Raw genomic sequence first — 19,603 nt, forward strand, 5'->3', positions numbered from 1 at the left:
GAGGAGACATTTCAGTGTTTTAGAGAGAAAGTAAAAAATACAATCTTTATTTTTAATGTTGGAAGCTCTTGTACATTGTAGGTTTTTCGTTTGTACAAATCTAATTCATCATTGCCATTTGATTTTCAGTGCCATAATGGGGAAAGGAGGAAAAGAATTTAAATGGTGGAAAAGACTTTCCTTGCCCATTCTAGCCATTTTTGCATGTTTGTATTAACTTCATTCCTAAGTGCATCTTATAGAGTATTCTGAAAAGTGTCCAATCCAGATCTTCCCAGAGAATAAACATGAAAAGATAATGTTAAAACTTGTTTTAGTTTTCCTGAGCAGGATATTGCAAAATCAATCTAAGACCAATGAACTAAATGATTGAATTATGAAAGAACAGTTGAAATATGAGAGTGATTTTGTGCAGTTGAAGTTAAAATTTAAGATCAGACCACTGGTGCATGAAGAGAGATGTCTCTGACAAGAGAAAAGCCATATTTTTCTGATTCACTTTGAAGTCTAACTCCAAGCCATGCATTAAATTAACAATATTATCATAAAAATGAGGGTGCTAATTCTGTTCCATGCTGAAGTTAGAAAAATGATTTTACAGAAGCCTAAGCCATGCATTAAATGAACACAGTATTAACTGGGCTGATATTGATAAATCAATTTAAATGCCTCCTGTAGCCCGTGTTTGTGCAGAGTTGAATAGAGAAGAGCATCATTTGTTAGTTCAACCCAGAACTTTCTGGTGCCCTGGTTTTAATTTGCAGAATTTTCTTCAGAACCGTTTCTCCAGTGCTTTGCCTGCTGTGGATTTGCTTTTTAAAGTAATCGATTCCGTATTAAAAGTATGAGGATGGTATTTTCTTTCGGTGCTCATTTTCTCTGTACTGCTAATTACGTCCAGTCGTGTTTCAAATTACACAAGAAGCTTTTGTAATGCAAAAGATCCCTGGGATGCCTTGTGTTGGTGAAAATATTGTGGATTCATCTGCTTCATTACATAAACTCTACACATTTTCATTCTAAAGGTTATTTAATCGAAAGTGCATCAATAAAACCATAAAAATATTTAATGGAGTTCCAGCAATTCTACATCAGATTCTTGCATTGTATGAGCATGCCAGTATTTTAATTCTGTATATATATATATATATATATTTGTGTGTGTGTGTGTGTGTATGTGTAACTAAGGCTTCTCTAAAACGGTTATTACCTGTTTTTCAAAGAGGCTAGAGATTCTTATCATATTAGTTTATTTATTTTTTTGTCTTTGTGTCAACTATTTTTTTCTTCTCTTGGCTTTGTTTCTAATCTTTTCCATCAGTGATCTTCAGTTTTGCCTTTCATTTCTTTGTTCTGGTTATTTATTTATTCAACAAATAGTGTTGAGTGCTAAGAGTTAAGTACTGAGGCTGCTTTTGTAGGTAAGGAAGACAGGTTGTCTTCCTGCATGGACTTTGAGGTTTTGTGTGTATGTGTGTGCTTTGGATGTGAATGAAACCAGGAAGCAGGTGCTCACAGTCGTGTGGACAGAGCAGTCTCAGAGAGGGTTGGGTTGGGGTGGGGAGGCTGAGAGAGCACAAAGCTGGAACATGCAACCAACGGGGGGCTCAGTGATGGCTTCTTGGAAGAAGCGATGACGAAGTGAAGACTTTAAGGTAGGTAGGCGTTAGCCAGGCATATGCAGTGAGGTAGGGCAGGAAAAAGGAGAATAACAATTGAGGAGGAAAGTGCTATTTTCAGGTTGTAGTAAGTTTTCTCCCACCTCCAGGAAGTACAGGCCTGGCTGGCTTGACTAAAAGGAGTTCAGTGACTGGACATAGTGGAGTCGGGGTGAATGTGGAAGGCAGAGAGAGTGGGTAGGTGGGGGTGATGGGGAAAAGAATGGTAGTGGATTGAGAGGGGCGGTCCAGATCAAGCAAGTCTGGTCATCAGCCACGTAGAGGAACTGGTACATCCCCTGAAGGCAGTGGAAGACATGGAAGGAGTCTCTGCTGCAGGGTGACGTGTCCACATGTTCCCTAAAGTCTCCTCTTTCTTCATGAGGTCTTTCCTCATTATCCTTAAAGGCAACTGTTGATCTTCTTTTGTTAGGCCTGAAAGCTGCACTGCTTTCATTAATCATGTCCAGCTTCCAACGTTAAGCAGGGTTCAGAATCCCCAGTATCATCCAGAGCCCAGTCAGCTGTCCTTTGCTCTCCAGTCTCTGGGCTGAGATTTACATGAACCAACATGTGACACTTCTGCACCAATGCCGAAGCTTGCATGAATCTTGGTGGGTGAGCCCAGCCCATTTGTTCTTTGTTTTTAGATTCTTCTCCCAAAAGTTCTGGCCATTCATTGAATGAAACTTGGCTTTCCTCTTTTACATCATCATTAAAATTCCCATTGAGGATTTTGCTGTGTCTTTAAAATGCGAGATGTTGGGGGTACTTCCAGAGATTGGGTGAAAGGAAAGAAAAGGCAGATGGTGATGTATTCCTTGCTGTCAGAGCCTAGAGTTTGGCGGTTGGCCTGAATAGCATGGGTTTCTCTTGAGGCTTTTTTTTTTTTTTCGGATGGACCATGGCAACATCACAAATAAGCACTTTTTTATCATGAAAAGGAAAAGCAAACATTATTGAGCACATTCTTCTACTAATAAAAGTAAGAAAAAGTGGTCCATGATCACTCCACAGTGATGATCATGTGCAAATTTAGCCAGTGTTTGATATCCCTGACACATGGCAGGTGCTTAGTTAATATTCAGGGAAAAAACGAACAAAGGGTTTCATCGCAGATACCTTCCCGGCTGGTATTTGGCAGTAGGCTGGCAGCTCTGTCTTGGCTCCCTGTCTGCCAAATACCCAGGTTTTTGGGAGGGTTCAGAGTGTGGCCTAGGGTGGGGCAGTGTACAGCCACACAATGTGGTGGTTTCTGTCTCAGGTATTTAGAGAGTCACATGTGCCTACTGAAGCAGCCCTTCTCTCCAACGAATGCTGAGTCTGTGCTCTCTGCAGAGGTCAGGGGTACGTGAGCCCTGTTCCCAAGAATAAGTCATGGCCATTGCCCCAACACCCCTTCCTACTTAGCAAGTACCAGCTGTCAGTCTTTCTGTGTAGCACACAGCACACTCACATAAATATTTTCTTTCTTTCTTGTACTTGTACACCCAGACACTTTCTTACGTGAGGCTTCTCTGTTGACTCTTTACTGAACCATCTCATTTCATCCTCACGATGAGTTCGTTAGAAAGATGCAATTACAAACCCCATCCCCCCAATACGAACACTGACACCCAAAGAGTGGAGATGCTTTGGCCAAGGTCACCCAGCTAGTGTGTGTCCGAGCCCAGATTTGAACCCACCCTGTTTGCTGCAGTTGCTTTAGCTCTACTGCTCTACACTTGTGTGAATCAGAGGAGAAGAGCCAACCAGCCAGGAGAAAGGGAGAAGGAAACTGACAGTGACTGAGGCCCTGAGGCTATGTGGTAGATTCTAAGTTCTTTAAAGGGTGAAAGTTCTTTGTCCATCTCCTCACCACATGTTTAGTGGGCTGGCTAGACCATCTCTAGGGCTGCCTGGGCTCTCTCCTATCCTGCTAAGATACTCCTCCCATTTTCCAGAAACTTGCAGGAAGGACTAAAATGTTTGGGGAGAGTAGGGGGTAGTTGAGTGCCTCCCTGGGGTTCACTCTTGGTAGTGGGAGGGAGCAAAAGCAAATGGCAGAAGAGCATTGCATCTGGCTAATGATGATGTGCATTGCATCCTTTTCTATTAGACCATTGATATCTGATTGTTTAAGTAGGGATGAAGGAGAGCTGAAGGAGGCCATTGTATCTTAGGACTGGAGGTGACCAGACCTTCAGTTGTAAATTGACTTGGCCATCTCACATTGTTTCACAATGTGGAAATCTAGGGGCCATCCATTAAAATGCAGAAATGTAAAGGTTTCCAAAAGGAGAACTGCTGGGAGCCTGGGAGCAGTTCTACATGCAGGGCACCCTTGGTGTCCCCCTCTGGAGGAGTGCTGGGTAGCGTGGTGAGCATGCACAGCCCGTGGGCCTCTTTGGCACAGCTGCTTGGTGTGCACCATTCCCTCACACAGACGGCTGAGCCCCGTTCCCTTTGGTGATACAGTCCAGATTGCTCAGCATAGTTTTGTCCTGATGCAGTCAAGGGAAATTAGTTAACTGCAAGCTTGGATGATGCCACTAACAAGCTGGCGGGGGTTCAGAAGAGCAGATTCCTCCACTGTGGCCAGGGCTTGCACAGTGACGGCGAACATGGTTTTGATTACTGCACATGTTCCTCCCTGATGAGGGCAAGAACTTCTTGGTCTTCTTTACTTGTAAGCCCCTCTCTGGTCCCCCACATATACAGGCCTTTACATAACAAAGCAGTTTCAGGTATTTTGCATCATTGGATCCTCACAGGGGCCCGGGGAGGGTAAACTGAAGATGAATTAGCACCTTATGCATAAGATCTGGGATCACAGAGGTTTAGTGACTTACCCAAGGCCACACACTGAGTGTATGGCAGAGGCGGGACCTGGACCCAAGTGTCCTGACTCCTACCTCAGAGTATAGAACCCCAGGAATCAACATTGTGAATGTGTATCAGGTAGAATGTAGGTAAAGTTTTAAAATTTACCTGGAAAATGGAGTTGGAAAGTTTTGGGCTGCAAGTTACAGAACAATTGAATAAAAGTTGCTTCAGTCTATAGGTGTTTCATAATCTCATGGATGAAGCCTCAAAGAGGGCAGCTGCAGTTTGGTACAATGGCTCAACAGTGTCAGCAAGGACCCACATTGGCTCTATCTTCCTGCTCTGTCTTCCTTGAGCCTTGCTCTCCATTCTTAACCTTGTCAACCTTTGCAACCTCATGGTTGCAAAATGACTGCTGCAGCTCCACAATAGCATCTCAAGAGGGAAGGAAGGCAGTGGATGTAGAAGAGTTTTCCTTTAATGGCAAGAAAAAAAATTTCATTGAAACTGCCCAGAAAACTACCCCTTATGTTTCATTGGCTGGGAATGGATTACTTGACCACCCCCAGCTGCAAGACATGCTGTGAAAGCCTGTATCCAACAGAGGGGGACCAAATAGCTGTGATTGCCTAAGACTGATTATGCTTCAAGAATGAAAGGAATTAAGCTTTAGGAATGGGCATATTATCACCCTGAACCAAATCAGTCAGTGAGGGAGGTGGAGGAGAGGAAAAATGGCTGGGTTGTTTTTGTTTTTTTCCCCCCAGCAACTTCCAGTGTCAGTTTTATATGCCCTGAGAGTTTTGTTTATTTTATTTTATTTTGGCCGCACTGTGCGGCTTGCAGGATCTTAGTTCCCCAACCAGGGTTTGAAGCCGGGCCCTCAGCAGTGAAAGTACGGAGTCCTAACCACTAGACTGCCAGGGAATTCCCTGGACTGAGAATTTTGGAGAAGCATTTCTTCAGGTTAGCCTGTGCAGTTGCTTCCTGAATCCTGAGATGACACTCCATTTGTTGACAGCTGATTTCAGAATTGCATAAATCTATTTTTTCTCCATGCCTCATCTCAGCTCTAAGTCCACTGAGCTATAATTTTTCTGATGGTTTTATGTGACTAAAAACAAAGATTAAAGAGGGAGCAAAAGTCAGATTGATAGGAAACATAGGCTTAGGCGCCAGAGAGGAGAAATTGGGGGCTCTGAGGTCCTGGGGTCAGTGGTTGGAAGGTCAAACTGCTTGGGTTTGAATCTGAACTCCACCCTATGTACTCCTCAGTGACTTTGGGCAAGTTCATCATCCTTACTCGGCCTCTGTTTTCCCATCTGTAAAGGGGGAGTGATTGGAAGTACTTACTACCTGAGGTTGAGGTATCCTGTGAATGAAGTCTAGCCTGTGTCTAGATAAAGGAAATGCTCACTAACAGTTAGTTGCAAATATTAGTGTTATCACTACCCCTACTTGCTATTAAGCATCTTGGTAGGTGAAACCTGATACATCTTAGTCACTGTTGCAGCAGCTGCCAGTCTGGTCCTCTGCAGTCTGTCCCTGCAGTGTGTCCAGAGTAGTTGCCCCAAACTGATCTCTTTTTTTCACCTACTCCTCTGCCCACAGCCTATGGTTCTCACTGCCTGTAGGCTTAAAGTCCAAACTTCTTAGCCAGACTTTGCTCGCAGGCTGGCCCTGTGAGAGATGGTTCTGGTCCCTTCCCTCTGGAGCTCTGGGCTGGGCCTTTGGTCCCTAAAGTGGAAATGCCATGATACTCTCATTGAACAAATTGTTCCCCAGTACCTACTCTGGGTCCAGCCCTGTGCTTGTCACAGGGAATACACTGAGGAACCAGACATAGACCCTACTGATGTGGTCCCACATTGTGATGGATCCAGGCACCAGGCAATTAAAATTTTGGAATGGATAGGAGCGGAGCCTCTCTTGCAACAGAGGCAGCTTCCCAGAGGAGTCAGGGGTGAGGTGGCCCAGAGGATGAACAGGTGTCAGCTGGAGATGCCAAAGGAGGGCTTCAGGAAGAAGGCCCAGTTGTGGAAGGCCTGAAGGAAAAGATGGGTCATCTCAGAGGACAGAAAGGGAATTAGGGCAGGCTGTTGCCGAGTTTATGGGGAGGGCTAATGAGTGAAGATGCTAGAAAGGTCAACAGGGCTGAGTGGCTAGAGCCCTGCCAAGCCCTGGGAAGTTTCCTCTGCAGAGCAGTGGGGGGCTCTGAATGACATTGACAAGAGGGGGAATGATTAGATTTGTGTTTGGGAATGTCCCAATCTAGCTACAGTGCAGAGAACCATGCTTGATGAGAGAAATTTAAATAAGACCACTCAGAATTTCTCTTCCTAGCTGTGAGCTTTGGACAAAAACAAGCTTTCATAATCTGGGTATTCTGGAATCAAAAATGACGGGAAGGCTGGCATTGGCCTGTGTGGACAGTGGTGTCACTGGGCATGTGCAGTGCTCTGACCAACACCTGCAAAGGCTCTTATAGGGGAATATCCAGGCCTCTCCTTTCCAACATTCTGTACTCACTCATATGTGACCTGCACATAGGTTCCTTAGCTCCATGAAACCAAAGGCAGAGCTGGAGCCCTATCCGCCCAAGTTTGGAGTGCTCTTTATTTACTTATTTATTTTGCCTCACCATGCGGCTTGTGGGATCTTAGTTCCCTGACCTGGGATCGAACCTGTGCCCCCTGCAGTGGAAGCACAGAGTCCTAACCACTGGACCGCCAGGAAATTCTGTGGAATGCTCTTTAGATCTCAGCTGGACCATGCACTGTTAGCCATGCCCTGGGAGCCCCTATGTTTGGAGTCACCCCTATATTTGGAGTCACCCCTGAAGGATTATCAGTTAACTGTGTACACCCTGAACACTGCCATCTACCAATATGTGCTGTACAAGTTTCCCCCTCAAACAAGAAATGAATAAAGTATGTCTTTGCACTTAAGCACAATTTTTTTGTAGGGGTACTGATTGAGAAAGTCACCTTATGTGTAAATGAATTGAGCCTGTGATCGTGCTGCTTTTTTGTTTGTGTGTGTGTGTGTATCCTTAAATTATTGTGTACCCTTCAAAGGCTTAATTAAGTGTTTCCTCTTGGCTGTTTTTCCCTTTGCAGTATAACGAGGAGCTTCACTACGTGGAACCTTGCCTGAATGGAACGTTGGTGCAAGCTGACAGGACAAACAAGGAGGTAGGGCCTGCTGCTGGGCAGGTGCATCAGGGGTCATGGCACACCCATCTCCCTCACAGTGATCAATTACAGTAATTCTGTCCTAGTATTTAAACTCACCAAATGTACTGCCCTTTCATTTAGGGCCTTGGAACTCCAGTGTGTAGAACATTTATGAAGAGGCCCAAATAAAATCATGAAAGTAAAATACTTATATTGAGTTCAGATGCTCGATAGTTCTGAAACAATTGATTTTCTTTTGGTCTAAGCACATCCTGTGTTGTGCTTTTCACCCATATTGACACCATTGAAAGAATATGGCTCTTGCTGGAATTTCAAAGAAAATTGAACCCACTTGTTATATCTCTTCTTGCACTTAATAATAAAATTAATTAAATAACTGTTGGGGTAGATATTGGGGTAACTTGACTCCTGGTTTAGAAGGTAAGCTTTATAAGGATAGGGATAATGTCACTCTCTGCTGTATCCTTAATGCTGCGAGCATTGCCTGCTTCATAAATATATATTGCCTGGAGCAAAAGGAAGGTATGTTAATGGAGGAACTTAGGAAATGGGATACAAGTTTCCTTTCCAGTTGGAGCATTCTTGGAAAATTTGCACAGTGGATTTCTATAAAATTCTGTTTTCCTTTGGCCACCCTTAAATCTGTCAGTACAACCATCACAGCCACCACCAATCACCCTACAGGGCCAAATGACCCTGTAGCTGTGTAGCTGTGGCTGCAACAATGTCACACGTCCTGGGACTCATAGCTATCATCATTACTCACATTGTTTTGTTGTACCTGCCATGTGGGTACAATAAAATAATGCTCCTCCTCTGGAGAGCAGATCCCCATGAGGTGACTGAGGACAATGGCCAAGGTAGCTCTCTGTGATGTACTATGCATGTGCTGGGAAGAACCTCTGGCCCAAATGGGCAGGGAGTCCCATTGGTGCTATCCTAGATGCAGGTGGTAGAAGTTTGGGTACCTCTGAGGGAGTGAACAATAGAGGATTGGGAGAAATGCACTAGAACTGGAACACAGAGTGAGAAGGACAAATTATAACAGAGTTAATATCCAAACCTTAATCTGAGGGGGAAGCACCACTATAATCAGCTTTGCTTTTAGGAGAGAGAAACAAGTATGTTATAGTTCAAAGAACAAGTGTATCCAGGGAATGTTTGTTCATGGTAATTTTTTTGGCCAAGGTAGGAAAAAAATAACAAACTTACAGCCAGATTTCGCTAGGGACTTTCTCTTTGTTTGGCCATTGCCTGGCTCTGGAGTTCACCCCATTCCCAATTTTGTAGCATTGGAATATCTCCCAGAGCCTTAAATAGGTGTCCAGTGATGGTGCTTACAACATTAAATAGAAAAGATTCTTCCTTCAGGTGGCTTCCCCGATGAACAAGAGCAGTGTGATATTTGGAGATATGAAGTCTAATGAATGAAAAAATTGTTAGAGAAAGTGAGCTAAGAATTTATTTAAAATCTCCTTTGAACTTATGAATGTTGAAGATTGAAGTCGTTTTTATTAAAACCAATCCAGACTTTTTATTTTGCCAGTATGGAGTAGCCATATTTTAATCAGATCCCTCCCCTTACAACTGAAAAGTCCTGGACGTTACCCCACAAACAAGTATAGGAAGACCTGCAAGGTAGAAAGAAGGGGAACTGCCTAGACTTAAAGACATGGAGGTGAGTTCCCTGGGGTTTTTTTTTTTTTTTTTTTTTTGCAGTACGCGGGCCTCTCACTGTTATGGCCTCTCCTGTTGCGGAGCACAGGCTCCGGATGCGCAGGCTCAGCGGCTATGGCTCACGGGCCCAGCCGCTCTGCGGCATGTGGGATCTTCCTGGACCAGGGCACGAACCCGCGTCTCCTGCATCGGCAGGCGTACTCTCAACCACTGCACCACCAGGGAAGCCCCTTCCCTGGGTTCTTTATTAATTCCCATAGAATCAATATCTGTTCTATAATAGAATCTGTTCCCAAATAGAGCACTCCAGAAGCTTCCCACCTGGGCCAACAACAGGCATAGACAAAAACAAACAAACAGAAAAACAAACTTCTAAGAAAAGCCTGTTTCCTTTAGTCAAAGGACCAGGAAAAGAATGGCCTAACAATAAAATCCTTTTGTGACAGTACCTTTCCTATTCTAGCCAAACACCAATGGAGCAACCAATAGACCAGCTGTCCACAGTTTCAGCAGGGATGAACAGGAAGTTGATCTTCCACCCCACCCACAACCACTTGGCCCTTGTGCCACACCTCAACAGAGAGATTTACTGCCAAGAAAACCGATTAAATAGGACCCAGAGTCTCACTGTATACAATCAAAAATGCCCAAAATGCAATTAAAAATTCCTTGTCATCCCAAGAACAAGAAAAGTCACAACATAAATGAAAAAGGCAATCAATAGATGCCAATATTGACAGGAATCAGATGTTGAAATTAAAATTAAATTTAAAAAATATTTTTTTAAAAATTAAATTGTTTCAAAAGCAATTAGGAATTCTCTTTTTCATTTATTTTTCCAATAAATGAAAAAATATAAAATCTCGGTAAAGAAATAGAAGTTATAAAAAAGAGCCAAGTGGAAATTATAGAACTGAAAAATACAGTCACCAAAATAAAAAACTCACTGGATCAGCTCAGTTGTAGAGTGGAGATGACAGCAGATAGAATTAGTAAACTTCAGGGCAGATCAATAGAGATCATCCAGCCTGAGCAACAGAGAGAAAATAGATTGGAACAAAATGAATAGAGTCTCAGGGACGTGTGGGACAGCAAAAGGGCTAGCATTCATGTCATAAAAGTCTCAGGAGATGAGAGTGTGGGACTGGATAGATATTTGAAGATATATTGGCTGAAAACCTCCCCAAATTAGTGAAAGGCATAAACATGCATGTTCAAGAGGCTGAGTAAATTCCAAATAGGATAAATCCAAGTAAATCCATGGGAAGACATTATAATTAAATATAATTACACAAGGAAAACAAAAGTGATATCCACCACAGAGAAATGACACATTATTTAAAATACCAATTTGAATAACAGCAGATTTCTCATATGAAACAATGGAGACCAGAAGGAAGTGGCGTAGCATTTTTCAAGTACTGAAAGAAATGAACTGTCAACCTAGGATTCTATATTCAGTGAAAATACTCTTCATGAATGAAGGAGAAATAAAGACATGCTTAGAAGGAAAACTCTGAGAATTTGTTGCCAGCAAACCTACCCTTAAAGAATGGTTAGAGAATTTCTCCAAACAGAAGGGAAATAACAGAAAAAGGCTTGAAACTTCAGAAAGGAAGGAATATAGGGACTTCCCTGGTGGTCCAGCGGTTAAGACTCCACCCTCTCAGTACTGGGGGCCCGGGTTCCATCCCTGGTCAGGGAACTAGATACAGCACGTGCATGCCGCAACTAAGAGCCCGCATGTGGCAACGAATATCCCGTGTGCTGCAACTAAGACCCGGTGCAGCCAAATAAATTTTTTTTAAAGAAGGAAAGAATATAGAAATGGTTAAATATAGAAGTAAGTATGATGTAGTATCTTAATTCTCAGAAGATTTTTAAAAAATTTTATTGAAGTATAGCTGATTTACAACGTTGTGTTAATTTCTGCTGTACTGCAAAGCGACTCATTTATACATATCAATGTATTCTTTTTCATATTCTTTTTCTTTTTCATACTCTTTTCCACTATGGTTTATCACAGGATATTAAATTATAGTTCCTTGTGCTATACAGTAGGACCTTGCTGTTTATCCATCCTATGTATCATAGTTTGCATCTACTAATCCCAAATTCCCCATCCTTCCCTCTCCCATACCTCCCCCTTTGGTAACCACAAGTGTGTTCTCTATGTCTGTGAGCCTGCTTTTGTTTCATAGATAAGTTCATTTGTGTCGTATTTTAGATTTCATGTAAAAGTGGTATCATATGCTATTTGTCTTTCTCTTTCTGACTTACTTCACTTATTATGATAATCTCTAGGTCCATCCATGTTGCTGCAAATACTATTATTCTTTTTAATGGCTGAGTAATATTCCACTGTGTGTGTGTGTACCACATATATACCACATCTTCGTTTTTTTTGAATTTTATTTTATGCTTTTTTTTTATACAGCAGATTCTTATTAGTATCTGTTTTATACATATTAGTGTATATATGTCAATCCCAATCTCCTAATTCATCCCACCACCACCACCCCCTGCTTTCCCCGCTTGGTATCCATATGTTTGTTCTCTACATCTGTGTCTCTATTTCTGCCTTGCAAACCAGTTCATCTCTACCATTTTTCTAGATTCCACATATAGGTGTTAATATACGATATTTGTTTTTCTCTTTCTGACTCAGTTCACTCTGTATGACAGACTCTAGGTCTATCCACGTCTCTGCAAGTGACCCAATTTCATTCCTTTTTATGGTTGAGTAATAGTCCATTGTATATATGTACCACATCTTCTTTATCCATTTGTCTGTCGATGGGCATTTAGGTTGCTTCCATGACCTGGCTATTGTAAATAGTGCTGCAATGAACATTGGGGTGCATGTGTTTTTTTGAATTATGGTTCTCTCTGGGTATATGGCCAGTAGTGGGATTGCTGGGTCATATGGTAATTCTATTTTTAGTTTTTTTAAGGAACCTCCATACTGTTCTCCATAGTGGTTGTATCAGTTTACATTCCCACCGACAGTGCAAGAGGTATACCACATCTTCTTTATCCATTCGTCTGTCAGTGGACATTTAGGTTGTTTCCATGTCTTGGCTATTGTAAACAGTGCTGCTATGAACATAGGGGTGCATGTATATTTTCAAATTATAGTTTTGTCTGGGTATATGTCCAGGAGTGGGACTGCCGGATCATATGGGAACTCTATTTTTAGTTTTTTGAGGAACCTCCATACTATTTTAAATAGTGGCTGCACCAGTTTACAGTCCCACCAGCAGTGTAAGAGGGTTCCCTTTTCTCCACACGTCAGGAGATTCTTAAATCATATATGATAGTTGAAACAAAAATTATAGCATCATCTGATGGTGCCCAGTGTTTGCTGAGGAAATTCTTAAGACAATTATATTTGAAAGTATGGAAGGTAGAGGGACCTAATTAGAAGTAGGATTTGTACATTTCACTGTAAGTGATAAATGCTAATACCAATAGACTGTGATAAATTACATGTTTATATTATAGTACCTAGAGCAACCATTAAGAAAACAATAAAAAGAGGAATACTTAAAAAGTAACTCACAGAAATGTAAGAAAAGAGAAATAGAAATGAGAAACAGAGGAAATGAACAGGAAAAAGACATAAAGTGGCAGACTTAATCCCTAACATATCACTAATTATCTTAAATATAAGTGGTCTAGGCACACCAATTGAAAGATAGAGATTGGCCAAGTAGATTTTTTAAAAATGACCCAACCATATGCTTACAACAAGAAATTTGCTTCTAATACAATGACATAGGTATGTTGAAAGTAAAAGGATGGGAAAAGATATACTATACAAACATTAAAAAATAGAAGTGACTATATTAATATGAGGTAAATTCATCTTCAGAGCAAAGAAAGATACTAGAGACAAAGAGGGACAGTACATAATGATAAAAGGGTCAATCCACCAGGAAGAAATAACAATTCTAAATATGTTTGGACCAAACTACAGATCTTCAAAACACATGAAGCAAAAATTAAAAGTTGAGAGTAGAAATAGAAGAACTTACAGTTATAGTTGGGGACTTGTACACTTCACAGTCATGAGTTGCCAGACTATTAAGATGAAAATCAGCAGGGATATGGAGGAACTGAACAACACCATCAACCAATAAGATACAGATACCATTCATAGAAGGCTTTACCCAACAACAGCAGAATATACATTCTTTTCAAGTACCCATGGAACATTACCCAAGATAAAACAGATCCTGGGTCATAACACAAACCTCAACAACTTTGAAAGAGTTAAAATGATAGAGTATTTTTTATAATTATAATGGAATCAAATTAGAAATCATTAATATAAAGACATCAGAAGAATCTCTAAACATTTCAAAATTAAACAATATACTATTAAATAATTCATGGGTCAAAGAGGAAGTCTTAGAGGAAATTTTAAAAATATAAAAATGAATGAAAATACAGTGTATCAGAATATGTGGGACAAAGCTATTACAGCATCCAGAGGGAAATTTATAGCACTGAATTCTTATATTAAAGAGGAAAGCCTCAAATTAATAATCTAACTTCCTACCAAAAGAAACTAGAAAAATGAGAGCAAAATAAACCCAAAGCAAACAGAAGGAAGGAAATAATAAAGAGCAGAAATTAGTTACAGGCATACCTCATTTTATTTTGCTTCAGTTTATTGCACTTTGCAATAATATTGCGTTTTTCACAAACTGAAGGTTTGTAGCAACCCTGAGCCAAGAAAGTCTATTGCCACCATTTCCTCAACAGCATGTGCTCACTTCATGCCTCTGTGTCACATTTTGGTAATTCTCACAATATTTCACACTTTTCCATTATTACTGTATTTGTTATGGTGATCTGTGATCAGTCATCTTTGATGTTACTATTGTAATTGCTTTGGGATGCTACAACCCGGGCCCATATAAGATGGCGAACTTAATCAATAAATGTCTTGTGATTTAATGCAATTCCTGTCAATTACAGCAAGGTTTTTATAGACATAGACAAGAGTATTCTAAAGTTTACATAGAAAGGCACAGGGCCTAGAATATTAAACAATCTTGAAAAAGAAGGAAGTAGGAGGAATCAATTTACCCAATGTTAAGGCCTATTACATAGTTACAGTAATTAAGACAGTGTGGTATTGATGGAGGAGTAGACGTATAGATCAATGGAATAGAAGAAAGAACACGGAAATATACCCACACAGATATGCTCAACTGATTTTTTATAAGAGTGCAAAGACAATTCAATGGAGGACGATATCCTTTTCAACAAATAGTGCCAAAGCAGTTGAACATCCATAAGGAAGAGGAAACAAACAAATAAACAAAAAATTAACCTTGGCTGAAACACTGAAACTTAAACAAAATTTAACTCAAATGGATCAAAAACTTAAATGTAAAATATACAGCTATGACACCCTTTGAAAAAAAAAAGAGAAAATCTTCAGAAAATCTAGGGCTAGACAAAGAGTTCTTAGGCTTGACACCAAAAGCTCAATCCATAAAAGGAAAATTTGATAAAATGGATCTCATTGAAATTAGAAAAAAACCCTTTTGTATGTGAAAGACCCTGCTGAAAGGATGCAAAAATGTGTGGTTTGCAAATATCTTTTCCCAAGACAGTTTGGAACTAGCAATCTATATGAATATACTAACTATATATAAACTACGTATAGATAGAGCTCAAGTATATAAAGAATACATAAATAATGCCAACTCAAGAGTCCAAGCATAATTAGAAAATGGGCAAAAGACATGAAGAGACATTTTGTTGAAGAGGATATACAGGTGACAAGTGAGTTCATGAAAAGATATTCAACATCATTAGCTAGGGAAATTGAAACCCCAATGAGGTATCACTACACACCTATTGGAATGGCTAGAATAAAATAAATGAATAAAAAATAAAAAAACACCAAATGCTGGCTAGGATGTGGAAAAACTGGATCACTCATACCATACACTGCTGAAAGGAACATAAAATGATACAACCACTTTGGGAAATATTTGGTTGTTTCTTATAAAACTAAACATGCAATTACGATGTGACCCAGCAGTTGCGCTCTTGGGCATTTATCTCAGATAGATGAAAACTTGTGTTCACACAAAAACCTGTTAGCAGCTTTATTTGTAGAAGCTAAAAACTGGAAACAACCCAGATATCCTTCAGTAGGTGAATAGTTAACAAGCTATGATATATCCATACCATGAAATACTACTTAGCAATTAAAAACAAAAGAACTATTTGTACCCACAATAACTTGGACAAATCTTTGAATATTTGGGGAATTATCCTGAGTGGAAAAAGCCAATCCCAAAATAATACATACTGCATGATTCCATTCTTATAACATTCTTGAAATTACAAAATTATGGAAGTGGAGAACAAATTAGTGGTTGCCAGGGGTTTGGGTTGGGAGTGGGGAGAGGTCAGTGGTTATAAAAGGGCAGCATGAGGGAACCTTGTTGTGATGGGATTGTTATGTATCTTGACTTTATCAATGTCAATACCCTGATTGTGATATTATATCACTATATACTATATAGATAGTATATATATATATATCACTATATCCTGTAGTTTTGCATCATGTCAGTGGAAGAATACTAGGTAAAAGGTATAAGGCATTTCTCTGTGTTATTTCTGAGAATTGCATGTGGATCTATACTTACCTCAAAATAAAGAGTTTAATAAAAATATTATGAAGTATACAAGTTGATCTTAAAAAGGGGCTTTATCAAATTAGTGCAAGCAGTTGAACAATGTGTGTTAGGTTGCTTTAGTTATCTTAAAAAAAGTTGCTGATTGTAGCTCAGTTTCTAATGGCAAGGGATGTCAGTATTCTTACCTGAAATCTCAGAAGACAAAGCATTTGTTTTTCATTGGAATCTTGGGATATTTTAAGCAAAGATGAGCTCTTTTGGCTAATTTCAACGAATTTCCATTTGTATCATCAAATAGATGTTAGGCCACATACATTAAGGACTCGCATCATGGATGTGACACAGACTAGTAAATTCATAAAAAGCAAAATGATAATTTACATCACCTCACCTAACTGCAAAGTCCTGGGGTGGAAAAGTCTGCACCCAAGGCCTTGAACATGGTGTCAGGAGTCATCCCCACTCCCTCCAGTGCCTCCCCTATGTGTCTTCTTATGGACTCTGATTCTGCAAGGTCAGGTGCACATTCTGGATCCATAATTGCATTTCCAGTGGCTGGAGCAGCCCAGCCAGCAGCCTGGTCCCAGTGTCTACAGCTGTGGCAAGGAGGCAGGCCTGTGTTGGACAGACCTACTTGGTTTTCCAGAAGGAAAAGACTGGGCACCTAGGTCAGTACCTATGAGGTTGATGCTCAGTAGAAGCATGAATGGATGAATGAATGAATGAATAGATAAGCCACCTGGGAGAGGATTCTGGTTGAAAAATTTTTTTTTTCATTTCAGTAGAAGACCCACAAAACACTGAAAACAAAAGCATGAAATGCATTACTTTTTTTTTTTTTTTTTGCGGTACGCGGGCCTCTCACTGTTGTGGCCTCGCCCGTCGCGGAGCACAGGCTACAGACGCGCAGGCTCAGTGGCCACGGCTCACGGGCCCAGCCGCTCCGCGGCATGTGGGATCTTCCCGGACCGGGGCACAAACTCGTGTCCCCTGCATCGGCAGGCGGACTCTCAACCACTGCGCCACCAGGGAAGCCCCATTACATTTTAATATAATCAGGATAACCTGAACTCGATTGTGAGTGAAATTATCTGATTCCAGGGTTGATATTCCTCACTACTCTGTCTAGTTCAGTCCAAATCCCTTGAATGGCAGCTTTGAAGCCATTTTCTCATGTTCTTTGTGAAATAGGAATGGGGATTATGACCTTCTGTATAAACCTGTGTACAACAGGCAGTGTGCATGCATGTTGATGCCAACCTTCCATCCTGTGAGTTAAATAATTCTGACTAAAATGTGCCAAATCCTTTGGGATGTTTCATTCTTCACTCAAAATATCCATATATATCCTGACAAGTTCTCATGACAGCCAAATATCATGTCTTTCTTACTTTTTCATCTTATGACGATTTCCCTGGTGACCACTGTAATGCTACTTGCAGTTAATGAAAGGGTATGAAAGGGCTTCTAGAAGGTGACATCTGGGATTATTATGTCGTGTATCTTCAGTCCAATGACAGTTAACTCTGGTTTCCCAATATTTAGGTGACCTCCTGAAAAATCAAAACTGGATAATTTTAATTAAAACAGTTTGATAAAATTCATCTTAAAAATTTGAAAGAGGAATGAGAGAATCTTGATGTCTTGAAATAAAAGAAAATGTTAGGGCAAAAACACTGGCCTTGGACAGACTAAATAGTCCTGTTTCACAGATTTCCTGTGATTTTGCTTGACATGGCCCATGACACATCATCCCTGAACAAGTGATCTTGAGATTCTATTAAGTTTTTGTTTTTGTCTTTCAAAGTATTGTTTACTGTCTGGAGAGAATTTTGCTTTGCTGCTTTATGTACCAATTAACAGAAATATTCTTTCTTTAAAGAAAGAGAAACCATGACAAATTCGTTGAGCCTGGAGTTTAAATATAGAATTCAAATGAGTAAACTCTTGTCCTAATCTACTTCAGACCTCCTGAACCGTTCATCAGACCTTAAAATGAACCTCCTGTGGTCTCTCTTGGGGGAGGGAGGAAGATTAGTGATATGGCTTTTCTCTGGTTTTATAATGAAGATGTTCTGAAATCCACTGAATTTCATAGCTCTGTTCAAGATTCATTTGTATTTGCTGCAAAATCAACCAATCTTAGAAACCCATGTCACTGTCATCTTCCTCCACAGTTTTGATTTTTTCCCACGGGATCGGGAGACACTGAACTTCAGTGAATTAACAAAAATGCACATCAGAGTTGCTGGATTTTCCCCAGTATTGTTTCTTCCAGCCTGAACTTTGTCAAAAGAGTCATCCTGGATTCTAAAACTTCCCCCTTCCCATGGCTTTATGGGCATCCAGTGTACAGATGGGTATACATTGTACAGATTTGCCAGTGTTATGGGAGTGAGGGGTATGTTATGAACTGTAAGCAGAAAGTAGCCCTCTGCACATTCGTGAATGTTGCCTGCCCAAACACCAAGGGAGACAAAATTGCAGAGAGAACAAACACTAACCCATTTTTATTCAATTCAAAATTAATAAAAGGTAGTAAGAATTGCATTGCTTTAAAAAATGTCACAGTACATTTAAAAATACAGAGAAAAATTTGGAATAACTTAAATGTAAATAAATTTTTCTAGATCCAAAATAACACAATGAGCTCTAAACAAGAATAAGTTGGGTTTATGTATATTACCACAAAAGAGTGACAATGGTCTATAGTTAGGTGAACTAAAAGCATGACGTTGTACAGCAGATCTCTAGAACTTATCTTGGAATATTGAATTATTGGGCACCTCCTTATTAAGGCTTCTATCATATGCCTCCTGTTTGCCTATCCATTCTCCTCTTTTGCTATTATGACATTTCCCCCCACCCCTGCCCTCCATCACCTTTCTCTCTCTCCCTCCTTACTTCCCTCTTTCTTTCCTATTCCAGCCATATTAAAATTCCTATAGCCTAGAAGTCATCGTGCACCCTCTTGAAACCTTACAGGTGTTCTGTTTTCCCTGTTTGGAACATACAACTTTGTTCCTTCCTATTCTCCCACATCTCTTTTGCCCAATTAACTTTTTCATCCTCTGATCTCAGATACAATAACAGTGCCCTCTGTGGTTTCCCCATGATGCCACGTGGCGATCTGGTTTCTCTCTGCCCTTCCCACTAGCCAGGGTCTCCTGGATCTGGTTTCTCTCTGCCCTTCCCACTAGCCAGGGTCTCCTGGATGATTCTGTATTCACCACTGTTTCTACTGCATCCAGCATAGGGCTGGGCTGTGCATAAAGAGCACTGAATGGAGGAAGGAAGGAGCACATCGGATCAAGTCAGTCTCCTGATCAGAGCCCTCCCAAGGTTTCCTATTCCACCTAGAATGAAACCTAACTTTCTTTTCAGTGAGTGCAGTGCCTGCCAACCACTATACGCTCTTTCTTCATCCACTCTGGGCATGGAGCTCGTTTCTTTGTCATCCCGCTCTACGCCATGCCCACTCCCACCTCCTAAGGGCCTCAGCACCAACTCCTTCTCCTGAAAGAAGTAGAAGCTTTCCTTTTTGGTTAGATCTCAGCCCAGAGGTCACCTTCCCTGACCCCTGCTCCATGCTACC

General features: G+C 40.7%; 1 protein-coding gene across 1 annotated transcript in view; it reads left to right on the top strand.

The window, feature by feature from the left end:
• CACNA2D3 (calcium voltage-gated channel auxiliary subunit alpha2delta 3) overlaps positions 1-19,603 on the top strand; it is a gene marked incomplete at its 5' end in the record, with an annotated part of 768,939 nt that overhangs the window by 362,393 nt on the left and 386,943 nt on the right. The window contains one exon of the mRNA XM_082664450.1: positions 7,583-7,657. Coding sequence (XP_082520576.1) covers positions 7,583-7,657 — 75 coding nt within the window. The remainder of the gene's footprint in view (positions 1-7,582; positions 7,658-19,603) is intronic.

Source organism: Grampus griseus, assembly GCF_964374135.1.
Source record: "Grampus griseus genome assembly, chromosome: 10".
In the NCBI taxonomy this organism is placed as follows: Eukaryota; Metazoa; Chordata; class Mammalia; order Artiodactyla; family Delphinidae; genus Grampus; species Grampus griseus.